Here is a 21823-nt window from a genome sequence, read left to right as displayed (position 1 = left end):
GCAGGGGGGCTTGTGAACCCTCTAATACGGTAAGCTGAGACATTGGGAGGGTCCGGGGTCACATTGGAGGCGGGGTGCCATTTAAAAAGGGATTCCCGATCTCCTCCTGCATCGAGCGGAGCTCCTCGGTGCAGGAAGTGTGGCTTCGGGAGGGCATTCCCCACCGGGGCTGAAAAAACCCAGAATGCCGTTACATAGTGGGCTAGTTCCTGACGTTACAAGAGCCGGGAATGGCCCCTCGATTGCCGCAGAATGGACTCTTTTTAAAAAAATTAAATCACTCCTTTATTTCAGCATTATTGATTTATTTGCATGTCATTGAAATAGGGGAGGGGTTTATGCTAAATAAAATGGAAAGGACATTTTCTTCACAACACTAACTGAATACATGTAATATTGTTTTTAATGCCAAAAATAGAACCAGTAACCAATTTGAGATAAAATGGCTGCCCTATGCAACTTCTGACCAGATAAAAGCCTATTGTGGATTAGACAGCTTCAAATTGGTCTTCAAGTCATTTTTGAACTCAGATTGGGAAATCAGATACATATTGCAATTACTTTCTAACCACACATGAATTATGAAAAAACAGCTACATATGCAGTGAGCAGCAAGCCTCTGGATAATCTATGGGGACATAGCAATTACCATTTTGCGCTAAATGCAAACTTGCTGCCTGACCCAAGATGCCCACATAGTGTGTAAAACCACCTGAGGCAGAAACTCCAACATCTTATTGTTGAAAGTAAGGGATAAATCCAGAAAAGCCCCTCGATCTATAATCAAAACAACCTTCAGGTCCATGTACCCAGTGGAATGTTAAACTGTAATTTGTCTCCCAGTTTTCTTTTCCCATCTGCATTGGGACTTCACTTCCTGAAATAAGGAAGGGCATGTACACAATGCATTTCCTGAGAGAGGACAGGAATTTTGGGGTAGAACCTGAATCTGCTGGGCTCCATTTTAAATTCCAATCTGAAATGGGGGAAGCAGCCTGGTACGTTTTCTGTCCTCTCCTCTTACACCTGGCAGAGACTTGGAGGGCAGGTCACAGGCCACCCAAAGAAACCAAGCCTGTATGCCGCATAGATCCAACAAGTGAGCTGGTGTTGTTGCCATTCTGGGCTTTAAAGGCTTTAACACTGCTTGAAAGAAAGGCAAATGATCCCAGATGGATTCATTTGTGCCTGGTTTAGCACAGGGCTAAATCGCTGGCTTTGAAAGCAGACCAAGCCAGGCCAGCAGCACGGCTCAATTCCCATACCAGCCTCCCCAAACAGGTGCCGGAATGTGGCGACTAGGGGCTTTTCACAGTAACTTCATTTGAAGCCTACTTGTGACAATAAGCAATTTTTATTCATTCATTTCATTCTTTACAGGCATGAATAATTCATTTTCTATCCTCTTCCCTCATGCGAGGCCATCCAGCAGCCAATTCCTTGCCACTTACCTGCAAGCAGGTGGGTGATCAAGGGTCACTGGAGTCTTCACCTGCCTGGCAGCTGCAGCGTACCTTCTTCTTGTGGACCGGGAAACATCAGAACCAGTCCAGAACTGAAATTTTGGCCAGCAAATGTATTTCAAACTTGCTTGGCTACCTCTTTGCTTGAGATAAAAATCTATCGCTAGTTCCTATGCAAGTCTTTTTCTCACTATGTTGTGGATCCGCTTTTGGTGAAGTACAATAACCCCAAGATAATGCCCTGTTTGGGAATCCACCAAAATCTAAACCATAAGAAGTGGAGCATTGTAAGCATGGTCAATCAATTCAATGGCGGAATTTCATGGAACCACAATACTGCAACCACTTCAAAGTTGCTGCAGCCAATTAGAGGTCATGTGAATATAATGAGTAACTTTTGGTTTTGTTATAGGCCAAGCTTTCTAGGGACCCAGGCTGAGCTATCGCTGATTGTGAGTTTAAGCTCAGCTTTCATATTCAGTCGCAAACAAAACTTAGATCAAATAACTTAATAATTATTAAAAGAAAGTCACACATCTTTATACCTCAAAAAATAATTTTGTGAAGACATACAAGGTGAAATTCAACTTTGACATCTGAATAAACCAAGACTGGCGTTTTATCATAGCACCAACTCAATTATACTGATTTAAAAACATGTTACCAATACAGCATTGATTCTGATTCCTTTACCAACAGCATAATGTGAAATCTTTTAACTCCTAAATTTCAGCCATGTTTCAAGTATCTAACTCAGTGATGGGCTCTCCAATGTGCGCGAGGTCTGAGAATCACTGCCATACATGATCACAGTCACTTCGGTTTTATATATTATTTGTGTCCAAACTATTTTTAAAGAAACAACAATGAAGAGGGTTTTATTTGTAAGGTACTCGATGAAGAATTACTGGAAGAAAGGAGCCATTTCCCCGATGCACATTAGCCATTTGGACTCTCATAGATAAGTGTGGGACTTGTTCCAGCTGCTTTATTATAAAGCACAACCAAGTTCATGTTTTAAACATGAGGGCATTATAAATGCAAAAAAATGGTCCAGATTGGTTGGTGAGTGTATAACGTTGCCTCAATCACTTCATAGAACATAGAACAGTACAGCACAGAACAGGCCCTTCGGCCCTCAATGTTGTGCCGAGCCATGATCACCCTACTCAAACCCACGTATCCACCCTATACCCGTAACCCAACAACCCCCCCCCCCTTAACCTTACTTTTTTTATTAGGACACTACGGGCAATTTAGCATGGCCAATCCACCTAACCCGCACATCTTTGGACTGTGGGAGGAAACCGGAGCACCCGGAGGAAACCCACGCACACAGGGGGAGGACGTGCAGACTCCACACAGACAGTGACCCAGCCGGGAATCGAACCTGGGATTCTTATACCTCATTTACCATGAATTATTTTTTGATTTTATCAAATAATTTTATCAAAAAATTATTTTTTGAGGTATTCATGGTAAATGGGATTTTCCAATAACGTCCCAATTCCACATCAGTTACAGTGTATATCAATGACCCATGTACACTGTGATAATTAAGATGTGCAAACTCCAGCAAATATAGAGTAGTCAACGTGAGATCCAGTGCAGATATTTAAACAATGGAAAATATTTTGTGGTTTGTAGCTACAGGGACTGATTGAGGAGTTACAAAGGGGGCAAGTTATATTGGGTTCAGCCTGAGAATGTTTTGAAAATAACCCTCAGTGGAAAGAATGTGGGATTTTTGAAACCTGAATATACAGTTTAAGAGCTATCACAACTTCTTACCCCTCAATTCCCTTCCTTTACTTTCTTCTCACAAGTCATTAGTTCATCTGTAAATGTTCATGATTAAGTGACTATATGAAGCCGCGTGTAGGTAGGATGGTGAAGAAACTGTAGCTGATATGAAATGAAATGATATATTAGTCATTTCCCAAAATGTGGTATGCAAATGCTGACAATATTAATAGTTTAAATAGTTTTGATTAAAATACTATTGATAATGGTATTTTATTTTTATGTGAAGGTCAAATGATATGAACCCTCGAAGCAGCATATTGGATAGTTTGCCACCATGCCATGTAACATCCATCACCACTCAATTCCAATCTAGCTGATTGTGGTGAGCAGCCAGAAGGATCTCCATTATTTACTGCAGATGGCCCGAATTCAAATGCGAAGTTGAAGCAAAAGCAGAATACACTGGTATTTTTTGGGGATACAGGAAACCTGTCCAGATCCCTTTGCTTTAGCTTCCATTTTGGGGTAGTTTCAAATAGTGGGCTACTAGGCTCCCCAAACTAATTTCACAGACACCCTTGCTACAGGAGGTTTTGTGACACAGTGGTTTTTTATATTTAATCCATCAAGCTTGCTTTCCTTTTAAAAGGTGTTTGGTTCTCTCAATATAATGGCAGCAGTGACCTCCCTGAATTATCCTCTTAAAAAATATATTTGAGGCACTGTGTGTGTGTGTGTGTGTGTGTGTGGCGGCGGGGGGGGGGGGGGGGGGGGGGGGGGGGGGTGGGGGGGGGGGGGGGGCATTTGGACCTTCACTGCTGTCTAATCCCATTTTCTACTTCCTAGTATGTGGCTCTGTCGGTCAAGGCAGTTCAGATGCATCCAAGTAATTTTAAAGACAATGAGGGTTTCTGCCTCTCTAAACCTTTCAGGCAGTGATCTCCACACCATCCTCTGAATAAAGAAAGATTCTCCTCAACTCCTCGTTAATCCTTTTGTGTGCTGCAGCATCATTAGAGGTATAATAACCTTCACGGAACACACAGGGCTGGGCTGATTGGTTTCTCTGTGTGGCTCGAGGAGTGAGCTTCCCTGCTCACTATGGAGCTGGTTTCCCTGTGTGGCTCGAGGAGTGAGCTTCCCTGCTAACTACGGAGCTGATACCATTTTGTGTATGAGGTCGGCCAGACAGGAACCAACCGACAAACAGAGAGAAAGGACCCGGTGAGGTTCAACCGGGGCCCTTTGTAAATAGTACTTTATTATAGCATGTCTTCTTTATGTCACTCTTCTGACTCCCTTCGCCATTATTAAAGAAGGAAGCGGGGTTAAGAGACAAAAAGAAAAATGAATGAAAGTTTATCATTAGTAATATCGAAAAGTACATAACTAGTAAAGACTATGCAGTCTTGTCAGGCCAGATACAAAAACAAAATGGATTTCAAAGTTGAACAATGGACCTATTTTGCAATTGAAATGGACGCCCCACTCACCATCTAATTCCATTTACTTTACTGTTTTTCTTAAGATTGTAACCGTATGTTTCAAGTTTAATGCAACAATTGGTGGCTTTTTATTTATGACGATGGCTTGCACTGTGGTGATGAACTCTAATGTGTCTAAGGCGGCCCATTCTGGCAAGGCAGTTCTTGTCACATTTGCTGCAGTGGAAGACAGTAAGCTTAGAAAGTGCAGGATTCATTGGCTTCTGTTTTGTCCGGACTCATTTCTCTACTAGCTGAGCTTTTCTTTTCTACTCGCCTCATCAAATGTCCTCCAAACAGTCAAGTTCCAGAGGCCACGACTGGGTTCCGGTTGTTGCAGTTAATGTTCACCATCTTCGTACCGCGCTTGCAGGTGTCCTTGCAGTGGAGATATGGATGCTCAGGAAGTTGGGGTCTGTAAAGAAGGTCTTTGCATATGCCGTCATCCAAGTGGTGATTATGGCTGAGCCAGCAGAGATGTTGTTGGCTTAGCAACACGAACACATGAACAAGGAGCAGGAGTAGGCTATTCAGCCCCCTCCGTCATTTAATAAGATTATGGCTGATCTGATAGTAACCTCAAATCTGCATCTCACCTACCCTCAATAACCTATCACCTCCTTGCTTATCAAGAATCTATCCACCTATGTCTTGACAATATTCAAAGATCTGTTTCCACAACCTTTTCAGGAAGAGCGTTCCAAAGACTCTCAATCCTCTGAGTGAAAACATTTAATCTCATCTCTGTTTTAAATGGGTGACCACTTCTTTTTAAACAGTGACTCCAAGTTCGAAATTCTCCCACAAGAGGAAACACGCTCTTAACATCCATCCTGTCAAGACCCTTCGGGGCCTTATATGGTTCAATCAACTTGCCTCTTACTCTTCTAAACTCCAGTGAATGAAAGCTTAGCTTGTGTAACCTTTCCTCAGAAGACAACCCAACCACCCCAAGTATTAGTTTGGCAAACCTTCTCTAAACTGCTTCCAACACATTTACATTCTTCCTTCAATAAGGTGACCAATACTGTATATAGTTCTCCAAAAGTGTTCTCAACAGTGCCCCGTACAACTGAAGAATTCGAGTAGCCTCCTTTATTAATTTCTGTACCTGCATACTTGCCTTTTATGATTCATGTAAGAAGACATCCAGACCTCTCTGTTCCTCAAAGCTCTGCCTTTCTCACTATTTAGATAATAATCTTCTTTTTTATTCTTCCTGCAAAAATGGACAATTTCACATTTACCCCACTTTACACTCCAATTGCCGGACCTTTGCCCACTCACTTAACCTATCTATATATTTTTGTAGCCTCCTTATGTTCTCTTTACAATTTACTCTCCTACCTATCTTTGCATCACCAGCAATTTCCCTTCATCCACCCCTTCATCCAAGTCATTTATATACATTGTAGACAGTTGAGGTCCCAATACTGATCCCTGTGGCATACCACTCGTTACATTTTGCCCATGAGAGTATGCTGAGGGAGCTAGCATGCTCCAGGATCTCTGAGTTGGTATCCATGTCCTGCCAAGAGAGGCATAAGATATGTTTGAGGCAGCACAGGTGGAAACTGTTCATCCTTTTCTCCTGCCTGTTGTCCAGGTCTCACCACTGCAGAGGTATGCACTGAGAATGTAGGCTTGGTAGACTCACTATTTGATGTTCGCAGTCAGGTTGCTGTTGTTACACACTGTCTTACTCTGTTTGAATGTAACAGCTGTAGCTTTTGTGGTGAATGTGTTGATTTCAGCACAAGTGACAGATTGCTGGTGATTGTGGAGTCTAGATTTGTGATGCTATTAACAACCTCCAGCATCACGTTGTCAATGCTTATAGATGGTTGTGTGGCAATATCCTGGACTGAAATATGTCTTTCTGATGCTGATGATCAAATCAAACCCTTTATAGGCACGAGAGGGTCTTTCCATTTCTGCTACAAGTGTCATGTTAGTGCGGCATCATCACTGTAGAGCAACTTTCTGATGAACACCCGACCTCCGAGCATCATTCTCAAACAATTCTCCCCGCCGATACTCCTCATTAAGCTTAAGCGCAGTGCCCTCAAATGCCAATTGTCCTTGACCTCTGACCTGCCAGGCATCCGGTTCACATTATCCCCTTTGTGCATGATAGGATTGTCCAGAACTAGAAGATTACCCATAACGAGAGAGAGAGAGTGAGAGAGAGAAAACAGGAGGTTGTCAGGGCGCCGAGGGCCCAGGTTCGATCCTGGCCCTGGGTCACTTTCCGTGTGGAGTTTGCACATTCTCCCCGTGTCTGCGTTTGAGTTCCGCCCCCAAAACACAAAAATATGCAGGTAGATAGATTGGCCAGGCTAAATTGCCCCTTAATAGGAAAAAAAAGAATTGGGTACTCTAAATTTATTTTAAAAATAGACAGGCAGTGGAATGCCCAAAGGAAGGATCTAGACTCTCTTTGAGGAGAAGGCCATGGGTCTACAGGGGAGAACCAGGGGTGGGTCTGCACAGATACCTATGTTGGCCTGCAACAGCAACGTGAGGAGCCACTGCACCTTCACCCAGATGGCCAGTCCCAAGTGAGTTTTTTGTTGTCCAAATACTTGATCAGACTATGTACAAAAACAATGTCCCTTGCCTTGCAGGAACACCAACTGATGATCCTCGACCATCAATCAGTAGGACCCGTGGCCATCCTGTGATACACTAGCTATGGTCCCGTAACCCACAGCCCTCTTGTCCTGATGGGTTTGGTCCAGTTTGAAACTAATGCAGCTTGAAGTCCTGCCATAGAGTGCATTCGTGACCTCACAGTTGCATTTGTGGCAGATGACTGTGAGATGCCATACAGGTTACCCGTTGGCCCTGGACCGATCCCGTGGTGTAAGGCTTTAGGGCAGCCATGACCTTCACAGCCAGAAGGAGCAGGTGCCCTCTTCATCCTCGTGGCGTCAAGCTGGCAAGATTGTTGGACAGGTGCCTCACTATCTCTCTGTTGAGGTGGACTCTCCTACGGCACATGTTGTCTGACAGCTCTATGTCGGACACCCTGGTCCTGTAAACCCTGTCCCCTTCATGCCCTTGGGGCCCCCTGTTCTGCTTGTGCTGCATCCGGCCCTTGAACCTGCCCTGCTGGCTCCTGGTGCTGGGTACTCCCTGGGGGCAGCAGCGTGTTGCTTCTGGAGACTTTGCTACTCCAGCACTTGTTATAAACAGCATCGCCAGCTCAACTGGTTCCATCCCGAAATCTATCGTAAATTAGGAAAAATGCATTCAAATTCATTCAAATCAGATTCTCGCCCTTCTTGGGCGTGAGCCTGATCGTGTCATTGGGGAGGGCCCGGAAACATCGTGCCCCAAAATCTCACCAGCCCAAATCCCGCTTTTGACCTCTCGCTACATTTTGTGGGCAGTATGGGATTTATGCTCGCAGCTAACAGACCCGCAACACTGTGCCCTTTGTCATTTTTCCTGAAAATCCCATCCAAAATTTCAAAGAGCAGAGGAAAAGCTAATTGTTCACAAGCGGAAAGGAACCATGAGTGACTTACTTTCCTAACTTCATTACTTGTGAAGACAATTGGAAATATGACTTTCTAATTCTTACGATGCATTCTTCCTTCGTTCAAGTTTCCTGTCCATCACAAGCGGGTATCATGTATGGAGAGCAGAAATCAGCATCATGAACATGCTGCTCTCAGAATACCAGTCCTTATTCTTTAATATATTTTCAAAAATGTCCAGTTAGAAATAAAGTTAAGCAATATTATAGACACTGTAGCTTTAAGTTATATAATTTACTTCAGTAGAATTTAAGTAAGGAAATTGTCGCAATAATATTCCTGAATGATAACTTGCCTACTATTCACGATCACCACTGCTGCCAACAGGTTATCCATGGGTATAAACAATTCAGAATCATACAGTCAAATCTCAACGTTACAAACTCATGGGAAGTGACAACCTATCTTTCTCAAAGGATTGCTTTGTTGAGGTTTTGGCCTTTCTACTCACAGTAAATGGAGCTTCAAAATGCACTAGGGAGTGGTCCATTATAATGGATGCTTTGTAGCAACAGAATGTGCTATAATGAGATTTGACTGTGACATTACGATCCGCCACATAAATAACAGCCTTACTGTTCACATGAGGTTTGTATTATGATCAATTGCATACATATGATCACCATGCTGTTTGAATCCTTTTTATTCCACACGATAATGTTAAAACTAACACAAGCAGCGATAAATAAGCTGGAAATGATTCTGGGGGATATCTATGGTTCGCACTGAAATCAGGTAACATATACTTGCTGGCTCACTCACTGTATTACTACATATTTAACCACTTTTACTTGCTTTAGTTGTACAATAGGTTCAATGATGTTCATTTTAGATTGTTTCATGGTTATTAAAATTAACAGACTTAAACAAGATGCTTATCATAAAAGATGTCCTTTGATGCCCCATTGTAAGTTAACAAGTTCCAGTTGCAACCCTATATTCTAACAAACCAACTATATATCCGAAATGCCATATTTGCGTTCATTTCACTTTTGTCTTTGACAGGGCTGACCACATCTCCTACAAATCTCTCCTCCATTGATCAGCTCCCTTTGTTCCACTTTTACCGATCTCATTGCACCCGGTGAATCTCTAGCAATCGCTCCTCTTCCAGCCATGTACCATTGCATCCACAATTTCCCAAGGATCTTCCTTCTGTATCAGCAACATCATCTACAAACATGAGGTCAACTTCTACATAAATGTGGATGACACCGAACTGGATTCCTCTTGACCCGTTCACTGTCTTTGTGTTGTCAGACTTCTGGGAGAGATTCTCCGGCGGTGCGCCATTTGCTGGCGGCCGGGGTTCTCTGCTCCCGCCACTGTCAATGGAAAGTCCCATTGAACCCACCCCACAGACCAAAGAAACCTGCTGCCAATGAACGGTCAGAGATATCCAGCCCTGATCTAACATCCAATCTCTAATGAGCTGTAATTTCCTCCAGCGAAACACTAAGCCTGTAGTCATTGTCTTTTGTCCCCTTCACAAACTCGGCACCTTCACCACCGATTCCACCCTGCTCCTTGGTCACTTATCTGTGGCTCAATCATAGATTTTGCAAGTGTCTTACTTGACCCTGAACTGAGTTTCAGACCATAGCACACCCATCACTATGATCTACTCCTAACTGGCTAGCTAACAGGAAGCAGAGCAAAGGCATAAATGTGTCTTTTTCAGCTTGGCAAGATATGAGTGGTGTACTACAGGGATCAATGCTGGGAACTCAACTGTTTACAATTTATATAAATTACTTGGATAAAGGGATGGCTGCCAAATTTTCTGATGACATGAAGATAGGTAGGAAGGTAAGTTGTGCAGAGGACATCAAAAGGCTACAAAAAGATATAGATAGGTGAAGTGAGTGGGCAAATATCTGTCAAGTGGAGTATAATGTGGTTAAATGTAAAATTGTCCATTTGACAGCAAGAATAAAAAAGCTTATTACCTAAATGGTGAGAGATTTCAGTGTTCTGGGATGCAGAGGGATCTGGGTGTCCCAGTGCACAAATCCCAGAAGGCTGGTATGCAGGCACAGCAAGTGTCATAACCCACAAGGGTCTTAAGTGGTGGGAACAATTAACTTCTCCGTTAACCTTACAGAACATGATCTCTCCTGTTAAGGGGGTTGGGACCTCTAATCAATGTATAGTTTTATGGTATATAAAGCCAGCCAGTTTGGCACCAACAAGGCAGACCCAGTAGGGATCTACTGTGTGATATTTATAAAAGATGTAAATAAGTAAAGTTTCTTTGAACTACTCGGTGTGGAGTCCTTCGTGGCGTTATAAAACTGGCGATGAGGATGGAATTCAAACCCACACAAGCAGCAGCCTCTGGCAGGGTATCCGTCACGACGCTCCAGTCGAAAGTGGCATTCGCCTTCCAGATTCAAGCCTCTCAATCCGGCGCCTTCGGTGCGCAACGCCTCGCCTGACGCAAAGAGAGTCCGGCACCCTCCTTTGCCGCAAACGTCAGAAGATTTTTCGGACTTTGGGGGCGGGAGGAAGTTACAGCCCGCAAGATTCTTACGAGGTGGGAACAATTAATTTCCCCATGAACCTCTCAGAATTCGAGCTCTTGCATTACGGGGGTGGGGACCTCTAAATAATGTTTGGTTGTATGGTATATAAAGCCAGCCAGGTTGGCAGCGGCAAGGCAGACCCAGTAGGGATCTACCATTTGATGTATATAATAGTTATTGTAAATAAACTAAGTTTATTTGAACTACTCAGTGTGGACTCCTCATGGACTTATAAAAGCAAGTAATTAGGAAAGCTAATAGAACATTATCATTTATTGCAAAGGGGAACTGAAATCATAAATAGGTAATGCATAGGTTGTACAGGGCAATAGTAAGACCATATTTGGAGAACTATGTACAATGTTAGTTACCTTATTTAAGGAAGAATGTAAATGCAGCTCAGAGAAGGTTTACCAGACTAATACCCGGAAAAGATGAGTTGTCTTATGAGCAAAGATTAGACAAGCTAGGTTTGTATTTGCTGGAGTTTAGAAGAGTAATAGGCAAAGTGATTGAAACAAACAAGGTTCTGAAGGGTCTTGACAGGGTGGATGTGGAGAGGATGGATGCTTCCTCTTGTGGGAGAATCCAGAGCTTAGGGGTCACTGTTTTAAAATAAGGGGTTGTCCATTTAAAATAGAGATGAGGTGAAATCCTTTCACAGAGGGTCGTGACTCCTTGAAACTCTCTCCCTGAAAAGGTGGTGAAAGCAGAATATTTTTAAGGCAGAGATGGATAGATTCATGGTAACAAGGAGGTGAAAGGTTATCGTGCGGGAAGGTCGAATGCAAACTTAAGGTTTCTATCAGATCAGACATGACCTTATGAAATGGCAGAGCAGGCTCGAGGGGCAGAATGGCCTACCCCTGTTCCTTGTATGTCCGAAGCAAGTGCATATTTCATAGAATTTACAGTGCAGAAGGAGGCCATTCAGCCCATCGAGTCTGCACTGGCTCTTTGAAAGAGCACCCTACCCAAGCCCACACCTCCACCCTATCCCCATAACCCAGTAACCCCACCCAACACTAAGGGCAATTTTGGACACTAAGGGCAATTTAGCATGGCCAATCCACCTAACCTGCACATCTTTGGACTGTGGGAGGAAACCGGAGCACCCGGAGGAAACCCACGCACACACGGGGAGAACGTGCAGACAGTGACCCAAGCCAGGAATCGAACCTGGGACCCTGGAGCTGTGAAGCAATTGTGCTAACCATTATGCTACCGTGCTGCCGCAAATGTGCAGAAGCATTAAGATTGCACTTGATGATGCTTCTGTTATCCTGACATTAGGTTCTTCATACAGGGCACAAAGGAGCCAGGCTCAATCCCTGAGTTAGTTTTAGCAAAGGCAGCTCTAATCGCACAGTAGGGAAGAAAGGAAAAATCAGTGAAGCTTTTTTCTCCTGATTACTATCCACTGACATCTGCTAAAAATGCACATGCACGGGCGTTAATGGGGAGCACAATCAGGATTGAGGTAATGGCCGGTATTTTCAGCCCTGCCTGCCCCTGGGATCTTCGAGTCCCGCTGGAAGTTAATGGACATTTGGTTGGTTCACCTGCATTCCCCGCGGCTGGCCCCACAACAGCGGGGCCAGAAAATCCCGGCCAATGTCTCCGTTATGCAAATCATTTCCTGACACCAAGGCTCATACATTTAGACATTGTATCAGTAGGATCTTGGAGCTTGTGCAAGCGGAGACATCAACGATTCAAAACGTTCAGCAAGGAAGAGGATGCCAATTGATCGAGAAACTGATAAGAAAAAAAACTTCACTTCTGACTTGTACAAACCCAATCTCAGTATCAATGGGTCTAAATTGGCATAAGAGAAACCAGAACAAATTATTGAACTATTTTTATTCTTGTTTGTCCTTCGAGGTGAAGATGATCGCGTTAACATCTGGAGTGGTTTGGGGCGGCACGGTGATGCAGTGCCTAGCACTGCTGCCTCAAGGCTCTGAGGATCCGGGTTTGATCCCGGCCCTGGGTCACTGTCCGTGTGGAGTTGGCACATTCTCCCGGTATTTGCGTGGGTCTCAACCCCACAACCCAAAGATGTGCAGAGTAGGTGGATTGGTCATGTTAAATTGCAGCTTTAAAAAAATCATCTGGAATGTTTGATAGGCTTCTAGTGGGTACTGAGATGACTGCTAAGGCCGATTTTTAGCCAAAAGATTTTATTGCAATTAACACAGGATACTGCAGACAATGAGTTTTGGGTGAACTGTCAGTTCCGGATTTCCTCTCCTTGTGTTTTCTCTCTGTCTTTTATATGTGCTTGCTTTCGAAGGAGACCACACCATTTTCTACTTGTTGGAGGTGATCCTGTGTGACCTTCTTCTGGAATTCAGGGTCAATATCAAAATTCCTAAGTGAATCCGACAAAGTATTCTTGTAGCGTCTCGTTTAATGGCCATGGGAGTGCACCCTAGACTCAAGCTCTCGATCAAAGATTTGCTTTAATAAGAGAGTGTCAGGCCTATTGGCTACATGACTGGCACAACTAAGGCGCAGGTAATATAAAATAGAATAAATGTAAAGCATTTAGGCCCTGATACAGTGAACCATTTAGACTTATTTACCATATCTGAAAAAAAGGAATTTTCAGAAAGGCAGTGGCTGTGCATCTGAATAGACTGACAATTCATGAGATCAGAGGAGTTGATCCAAGTAAATCCATTCAGCAGTGATATTAATTCCATGTGGTTTTTACCAGCAGCTATCAAACTGGATCGTTGATTGATCTCTTGGATGAGCGGTCCCATTTGTCAGCAAGGTTTGGCATTTAGGAAATGAGGTTGCTGAATAGCTTCCAGGAATCAAAGATTTGAAACCATCTCCATTATTCTTGGCAGGTGTGTTTACTTAGGATAATGCTGCTTCAATGCAGCTAGCACATTGCCCATCGCAATTGCAGATTTTCACAGATGGAATATTTTTTTAAAATGAGAAATTAAGAATAAAATAAGGCTTGGCACCTGATTTCAACTCTACATAAGTTTTGAATGGACAAAGATGAGCCAAACGGGTCTCTGAACTAGTCACTGCAAGCTTCATGACCAGCCAACTACTGTCCTCACCTGACATCATAGAAAGTTATCAACTTGTGAGTGATCCACTTTGCAAATCCAAACTAATGTAACTGACTATTTTTAATCTCAGGTACTTATCCTGGAGAAATTACAAACATACCACATGGAAACTTTCGGGACTTCTAAGACTTTCCAATATAAGTTTTGGACATGAACCAGATTATTTTCCTGCTACCTTTGAACTGTGTTGTAAGCTGGCCTTCTAGCTGTTGTACTTCATGCTTTCAGATACTTCTATATGAGCTTCATGTACCTAATAAAACTACATGTGTTTATGTGTTTCAGAAGCTACCAAAAATCTAAGCACAAACATCAGCTAGAAATGATCAGAGTGCTAGGTAACACAGTGGTTTAGGCCCCAGGCTGCTCCCTGTGCACAAATGATTATTGCGGGGACTTGATTCAAAACATTCAGTGAGATTTCAGCTGATTATTTACCTCCAATGCCGGGTTGTGAAAGCTGCCAAAGAGTTCTGAGAGCAAGGGCACGACTGAGGCCATAATAACCTATCATCGAATCTTCCCTACATTTTGGCAAACTACACTGAGGTGAGGCCCAAAATAATTTTCCAGAAAACCCCTTTCAAATCAGTAAACTAGGGATAAAATGACAAACAAACCAACTGTTTGCTCACCTTTAAGCTTCATGTTACTCCTGTGCAAAGACCCAAATAGGTTGTGGGCAAAAAATAAATATAAATAAGACATGTATCCTTAAATTGGCAAGCACAGTCCTGTGGTGGAACTGACACATTTTTATATCATGAAAATTGCACTAACAGGACAGAATGGGGATCATTTTGCCCTGTGTACTTTGACCCAAACAATCATTACTTTGAACCTATGGAGACAGATAAAACTTTTTACTAATTAATATTAATTGCAAATGAAATGAATGTTCCTTTCCTGCCTACAATAAAATAAATTGCTGTTATTTATTGTTATTAGGATGATTTCAATTATAAGGATAAATGTATAATTGTATGGTGTGGGAAATGAAATGTGACTGAACAGTGTGGAACAGACATTTCTCTGAAGGTAAGATTTCAGGTACAAATTTAGAGCTGCGCAGGGAGATCTCTATTGCCTTTAATTCTTTAATACAGCAACTGGAAGAAGCTGATGCTATAAGTGAACAAAACTCAGTAAGGGGGAATCAGTTTCCTAGCCCTTCAGACTGACATCCCTTTATCTTTGCGAGTACAAAATTACAAGACATACCTGCATGAGATTTTGTTTTGAAAGGAGATTTGTGACACTCAACATTTTAGTTTTCAAATAATAAATTGACTTATGTTTTGTAATGGTTCTTGTACTTCAGTTGCACCAATATCTTAATTGCAAGAATTGTTTCTTACCATCATCCAGATATGCCTGGTCCAGGTTCTGCGGTTCCTGCTTGACTGTAACTCCAGTAACTGTAGGTTCCTTCTCCTGCTGATCCAGTATCAATGATGTAAGCTGTGTTGGTGAAGTGCCATTTTTGGAAACCTTCTGGACTGCATTGGATGTCTGCTGCTGTTGCTGGATCACGGCTGCATACTGATTTGGACTATTTTTTTGCACATGGTGTACTGCTTGCGGTGTAGTGGACCGCACAATAGGCACATGGACATCATTCTCTGAATATACCTGGCGCTGGTAATCCTGGTGGCTGCTGTATCTCAACTGCTGGCTAGTCGGTGAATGGTGAATCAGAGAAGATAACTGCTGGTGGGTTGGGGAATGTTGCATCAGAGGCGATTGATGATTGGTTGGGGAATTGTGAATCATGGAAGAAGAATCATGGTTGTTATGTGAATGGTGAATTATGGTGGAGGACTGATTGGTTGGAGAGTGGTGCGTCATAGAAGGCTGGGCAGGTGAGCCAGCATGCACCAACACTGATTTGTGAGCATCTTGAATTATGGGAATTGATGGCACCATAACTGCAGATGATTGATAGCCAAGATGATTAGGGCTGCCACTTCTGGATCTCTGATAGACAACCCCTGTTGGATTCTGCTGCTGGTATTTAGAATCATGTGGAGAAAATCCAGAACAACAGGAAGCCATATTTCCCCCAAGGCAGGAAGTGGGGTTAGTGACCATTACTGGGGTCATGACCTGCTGCGTAGAATAAAACTGAGTCATGTTTCTATGATGTACAGTGTTGCAGAACATGACATCTTCACACTCATCATTAGGCTCTGTTTTAATAATAGGCACTGAAATAAATGACAGAGAAAGTATATTTAATCTCAACTCACATTAACGTATTTATAACCAGTAAAAATATGTAGCCACAACACAAATTAGTTAAGCGATTTAGCACTTGGATTTTTAAAAGACAAATTTAAAAGCCATTTTCTGTGCTGGTGTGGGGAGCTAAGCGCTTAAAGTGAAAGGAAATGCAATCAGGAAGGTGTTGTATTGGGGATGGTGGTGTGGAGGGGGAGTGGAAGGGGAAGACGGTGGGTGAGGGAGGGTAGGGGCACAGGAGGCCAACAGACAAGTTGCACAGTGTCTGGCAGAATGAAAATGAAATGAAATGAAATGAAAATCGCTTATTGTCACGGGTAGGCTTCAATGAAGTTACTGTGAAAAGCCCCTAGTCGCCACATTCCGGCGCCTGTCCGGGGAGGCTGGTACGGGAATCGAACCGTGCTGCTGGCCTGCTTGGTCTGCTTTAAAAGCCAGCGATTTAGCCTTGTGAGCTAAACCAGCCCCTATAAGCCTGTAGTTTGAATGTGAAGCCAGGACCGAACACTCCTTCACCTCTCAGGTACACATCTTTTAACCTTTTTTTACATTAGCAGTTCATAGAATCCCTACAATGCAGACGGAGGCCATTTGGCCCATCAAATCTGCATTGACCCTACAAAAGACAACCCTACCTAGCCCCAATCCCCCATCCTATTCCTGCAACACCACCCTTAGGAGCAATTTAGCATGACCACCACCTAACCGGCACATCTTCAGAGTGTGGGAAGAAACCAGAGCACCAGGAGGAAACCCATGCAGACACGGGGAGAAGGTACAAATTCCGCACAGTCACCCAAGGTCGGAATCGAACTCGGGTCCCTGGTGCTGTGAGGCTGCAGTGCTAACCACTGTGCCATCATGCCGCCTTCAAAGATTCCTCGAAGGTTCAGCTGCATTTAGACCTGAAATCTCTGAATGTAACTGGACAGGTACCAACCATGTTCCAGGCAGCCCAAATATGTGCAGAGGACCTTAAACAGGGGTTTGGCCTCTTACCTGTATACGAAAATGACCAAACACCGTTTTGAGGGACAGGATTTGGAGCTTTTATTTATCCTATACCAACATGGCAGAAGCTTCTGGGTCATACTGAGCCAGCGATTCCTGCCCAACAAACTGGATGTGTCTGTTTAGGATCGGAAAAACAAGTGTGGCACCATCACATTTATGAACCCAAATGTTTCACTTGGAGCGTTAATTAAAGGGTTTCACATCTGATGACATTAGTTGCTTGACAGTCATGTGAAGTAAAGAGCTTCAAGGTTTAGAATATTTCTATTCAATACCAATGAAACATATTTACCTTTAGCACAAGCATGTCTTTAAATTCATGATACGAATAGAATAATGAACGGCATTACGTTTAAATTTCAGACTACCCCATTGCATTCCACTTGGTGAAGCACTGGAAAGTTATTGCTAACTGAACTAACATTTTACAAAAAATGCTTTAAGGCGTTCTTTGTCCCTTTTTACAGAAGCAATTCAGCTTCAGTATTTCAAATAACTCAGAAATTAAACTCAGCTGCTTTAGGTTTGAATGTGTTTCCACTGGCCCTGATCATTCGGCATGTCTCTGGTATTAAGTCAGGGCAAGAAGCAGATAAGTGCTTTCGGAATTGAATGCTTCCCGTGCCTTCATATCTTCAAAAAGCAACAGCGGATCTTAACGTTAGAACTTGTTTCAGACTTTAACAGGATACCATATTGAACAATAGGTGTGCAAGCAAACGTGTAAATACTAACGTATTATAGATTTGCAGTAAATATAGCTCTCAGCTTCTCAAAAAAACAACCACCTCAATGTATGGCCGGAATTCTCCGACCATTGGGATTCTCTGTTCCCGCTGGCAGTGCACCACCACCTGCCGGTTTCCCGGCAGCGCGGGGTATCTTCAATGGGAAATCCCATTGATAACGGTGGGAACAGAGAATCCTGCCACTGGCGAAAGGCGTGTCACCGAGAAATACATGGCTGGGAACCGTGAATCCACCCCTATATCTGTTAAACAATTACAGTAAGAAGTCTTACAACACCATGTTAAAGTCCAACAGGTCTGTTTCAAACACGAGCTTTCAGAGCGCAGCTCCTTCCTCAGGTGAAGCCGTGTTAAACTATTAGTTTGTAGCCAGCCTTGCTGTATGCAGTGGCCTTTCTCTTATGCAGCTTTTCTAACAATGGAAGCTAAATTTAATCTAACCTATTTCTCTCAAGATTTCAACTAGTCCAACTAAAATCAACTAAAATTGCTGAACAACCTCAGTTCATTAAATACCCCTGAAAGTAGTTGTTGGGGTTTCCTAGATTTAGAATTTCAGTTACATGCAAAAACTAACCACCAATAATGCACTAAACTAAGAAAATGTGCACAATATGCATTTGTTTGAATGTGGCTTGGCTTCTTCCTTCAGCTTTAAAGATAGCTAAAAGAAAACTTGGCAATATTTGCATTCAGTTAGCCTGGAGACATGGTTTCGACTGCAGCTGTTTTTTTTTTCATTCAATTCCTTGCCCAAGTGTAAGTCACATGGGTAGCATGTTTCATCCAAACAGCAGCTTGACCTTGACAGAACCCAAACACTTTTTTCGGGTTCAGCTATGTTAAACATTTCGGACGAGAGGTCTCGCCACGTTACTTACCTGCAGGGAGATATGTAAATCTCTGTGGCTGGCTCCTTTTCCTCTTTCCATTGACAACACAGAAGTTCACCTTGGCTGCTGTGCGAATATGTTGGTTCCGATAGCGCGGAATTTCAACAAAGAGAATGTTCTGAATAGAAAAGGTGCAGAAGGTGAAAATGCAGCAATGAAATGGCGCCCTGTTCATTCTTTTGCCATTTTAAAAAACTCTGTAAAATGCAACAAACAGGTTTGTTTTTATTAAACTACCAGTAACTTGATAAATTGTGCATTCCTTCCCAATAGGAATAAAATTGTGGGTGTACTACCGAGCATATAAACCTGAGCAGATAGTCATCCAAACTACTCACACTATGGTTATTGGTGTTTTTTATTGCCTAATGTTTTGCAAACATTAAAGAGCTCTGCATTCAATCTTTGCTGAGACCACCATGGGATGATAGCTTGTGTAACATCATCACATTTGCTCCACAACTATCCTATCTGGGTCCACTTACTAGCAACAGACAACTCTACAAACATAAGATCCTCACAGAAGTATCATTGCTATACACCTTTCCTGATCAATAATTCATTGCAGCTCTTAGAGAATTAGATGCAAGGATCAGTATGCATATCATCTATTCTACACTTTCTGCCTCGTGTGCATGGTAGGTAAAACATCACCAAGGATGCTGGAGCCGTGACTGCGTAATCAGTTGCTGGTCACCATTCTAATTGTTTAAAAAAAGAGGATAGAAACTGAATACTATGGGCAGCAGGGTGACTGACATACTGCTTATCACTGCTGTCTCACAGCAGGAACAGGGTTCGATTCCAGCCATGGGTGACTGTGTAGAGTTCATCCAATCTCATCGTGGATTCCTTCCCGGTGCTCCAGTTTCCTCCCAGAGTCCAAAGACATGGTTACGTTGATTGGCTATGATCAATGCGCGGGGTTACGGGGATAGGACGGGGGAGTGGGCAAAGGTTCGGTGCAGACCCGATGGGCTGAATAGACTCCTGCTGCACTGCAGAGATCCGGTGGAATGCTAAATGCCATTATACCCTCCAGATTACCCAGATTGTAAATTTCAAACCATGGCCGGGCATTCTAACTGAGTGGAAGCCGTGGACAAGGTTCTCTCAGCCCAGGGCCGGGCTGGCGAATCGCCGCGAATCGCGCCACGCCGCCCCGACACCGGGATGCGATTCTCCGCAGAGGCTAAGTGTTGATGCTGTCGGAAACGCTGTCGCGAACAGGCCTCAGGATCAGCAATTCTGGCCCTTACAGGGGGCCAGCACGGCACTGGAGCGGCCCACGCTGCCCCAGCTGCAGATCTCAATGTCAACTGGGCGCCGTAAGGTCGGCACATGCGCAGTGGCATGGCGCCAACGGGCGCATACGCAGTGGCTCCCTCCTCCGCGCCAGCCCCGACTCAGCATGGCGTAGGGCTAAAGGGGCCAGCGCGAAAAAAAGGAGGCCCCCAGCCTAGGAGGCCAGCCCACCGATCGGTGGGCCACGATCGTGGGTCAGGCCACAACAGAGGCCCCCCCCCCAGGGTCGATCTCCCCCTCCCCCTTTACAGGCTGCCCCCAGACCCTTCCACGTCGAGGCCCCACCGGCTGAGAGCAGATTAGAACGGTGCCGGCGAGACTCGGGTTTCTTGTTCCGGCCGCTCTGCCCATCCTGGGCCAAGAATCGCTGGCGGCCCCGTAGACTGGCCCCTGACCAGCCCCGCACCGACCACGCCGGCGCCAATGGCGCTGATTCTCCGCAGAGCGGAGAATCGCATCCCGACGGCTTGGCGTGCTTCGTGCCGGTCACGCCGATTCTCCGGTCCCAGCCCCAGGCTGAGATAATCCTGTCGCCCGAGTCCCGCCGATGCCGTTCTAATCTGCTCTCAGCTGGTGGGACCTCGGCGTGGAAGGGGAAGGGTCCGGGGGTGGCCTGTGGGGGGTGAGGAAGGGATCGACCCTGGCTGCACCCCTCCATTGTGGCCTAGCCCGCGATTGGGTCCACCGATGATCGGCGGGCCGGCCCCTCGGGCTGGGGACCTCCTTTCTTCCCCGCCGGCCCCTTTAGCCCCACGCCATGTTGCATCGGGGCCGGCGCGGAGAAGGGAGCCACTGCACATGCGTGTGTTGGCGCTGATGCCACTGCACATGCACGGACCCCACAGCGCCCAGTTGATGCCAGGATCAGCAGCTGGAGTGGCGTGGGCCGCTCCAATGCCGTGCTGCTCCCCTGTAGGGGCCGCTCCAATGCCGTGCTGCTCCCCTGTAGGGGCCAGAATCGCTGATCCTGAGGCCATGTTTATGCCGCTGGGGACCGCGTTTCCCGATGGCATCAACACTTAGCCTCAGGATCAGAGAATCCCGCCCAGTGTACTATTTCACTTTGGGATTAAAAAATCAGAGCATTAGAATCATCCACTTTAGTTATGGAAGGTCATCAACAGAGATCTGGGAGCAGGTTATAAATCTGCCCTCTTATAAAGTAATAAAGAGTATATGCTGCATAGTGCAAGGGTCCATAAAGATTGAGAAAAGTAACTTGTTTCTATTCAAAAATCCATAAAATTGAAAATTCTGCTCAACTTCAGTCATGGAAAATTTGAGAAAGTTAACTAAGTGAACAATTCCTAGACAGATTAAATTAGATTCACTTTTTCCCTCATGTACACCTGGAAAGGAAACTTTATTAATGCAATAAGCTGCAATAAAATGAATTGCACTCTACAGTGGAATACCATTATGTCTTATCATTACTGACATTTCTATTTAAATACATATAACTTTGTTCCTCATACCGATGCTATATATAGTGACACCATTTCACCAATGTGTGCTTTAATTTATTTAAAAACTTCGCAATATAACCAATCATTCTTAGCAGAGATATTGATCCATCTAATTCCACAAAAATCTAAAATATTGGCCTGGCAATGTACATGAAAATGGAATTTGCATAAAAGTATGTTCATATATTTTTTAAACTTCATCAGACCAGTTTTTGTTGCTTGTCCTGCCTTCAGAGAACTAAATCATTCAACTTGCTGATATGAAAACCATCAACTGTCCCAACCCACCCTGCT

At 44.0% G+C, this 21823-nt stretch overlaps 1 protein-coding gene across 3 annotated transcripts in view; it reads right to left on the bottom strand.

The window, feature by feature from the left end:
• Positions 1–21823, bottom strand: part of nfatc2a (nuclear factor of activated T cells 2a) — a 212838-nt gene that overhangs the window by 45087 nt on the left and 145928 nt on the right. For all 3 annotated transcript variants that reach the window (XM_038803128.1, XM_038803126.1, XM_038803127.1), the window contains exons 8-9: positions 18747–18876; positions 15220–16068 (exon numbers count right to left, since the gene is read on the bottom strand). In XM_038803128.1, the coding sequence (XP_038659056.1) occupies positions 15220–16068; positions 18747–18876 (979 nt within the window). The remainder of the gene's footprint in view (positions 1–15219; positions 16069–18746; positions 18877–21823) is intronic.

Source organism: Scyliorhinus canicula, chromosome 7 (assembly GCF_902713615.1).
Source record: "Scyliorhinus canicula chromosome 7, sScyCan1.1, whole genome shotgun sequence".
Lineage (NCBI taxonomy): Eukaryota > Metazoa > Chordata > Chondrichthyes > Carcharhiniformes > Scyliorhinidae > Scyliorhinus > Scyliorhinus canicula.
Note: the sequence above shows the minus strand (reverse complement) of the source record. Positions and strands in the feature narration are given on the sequence as shown.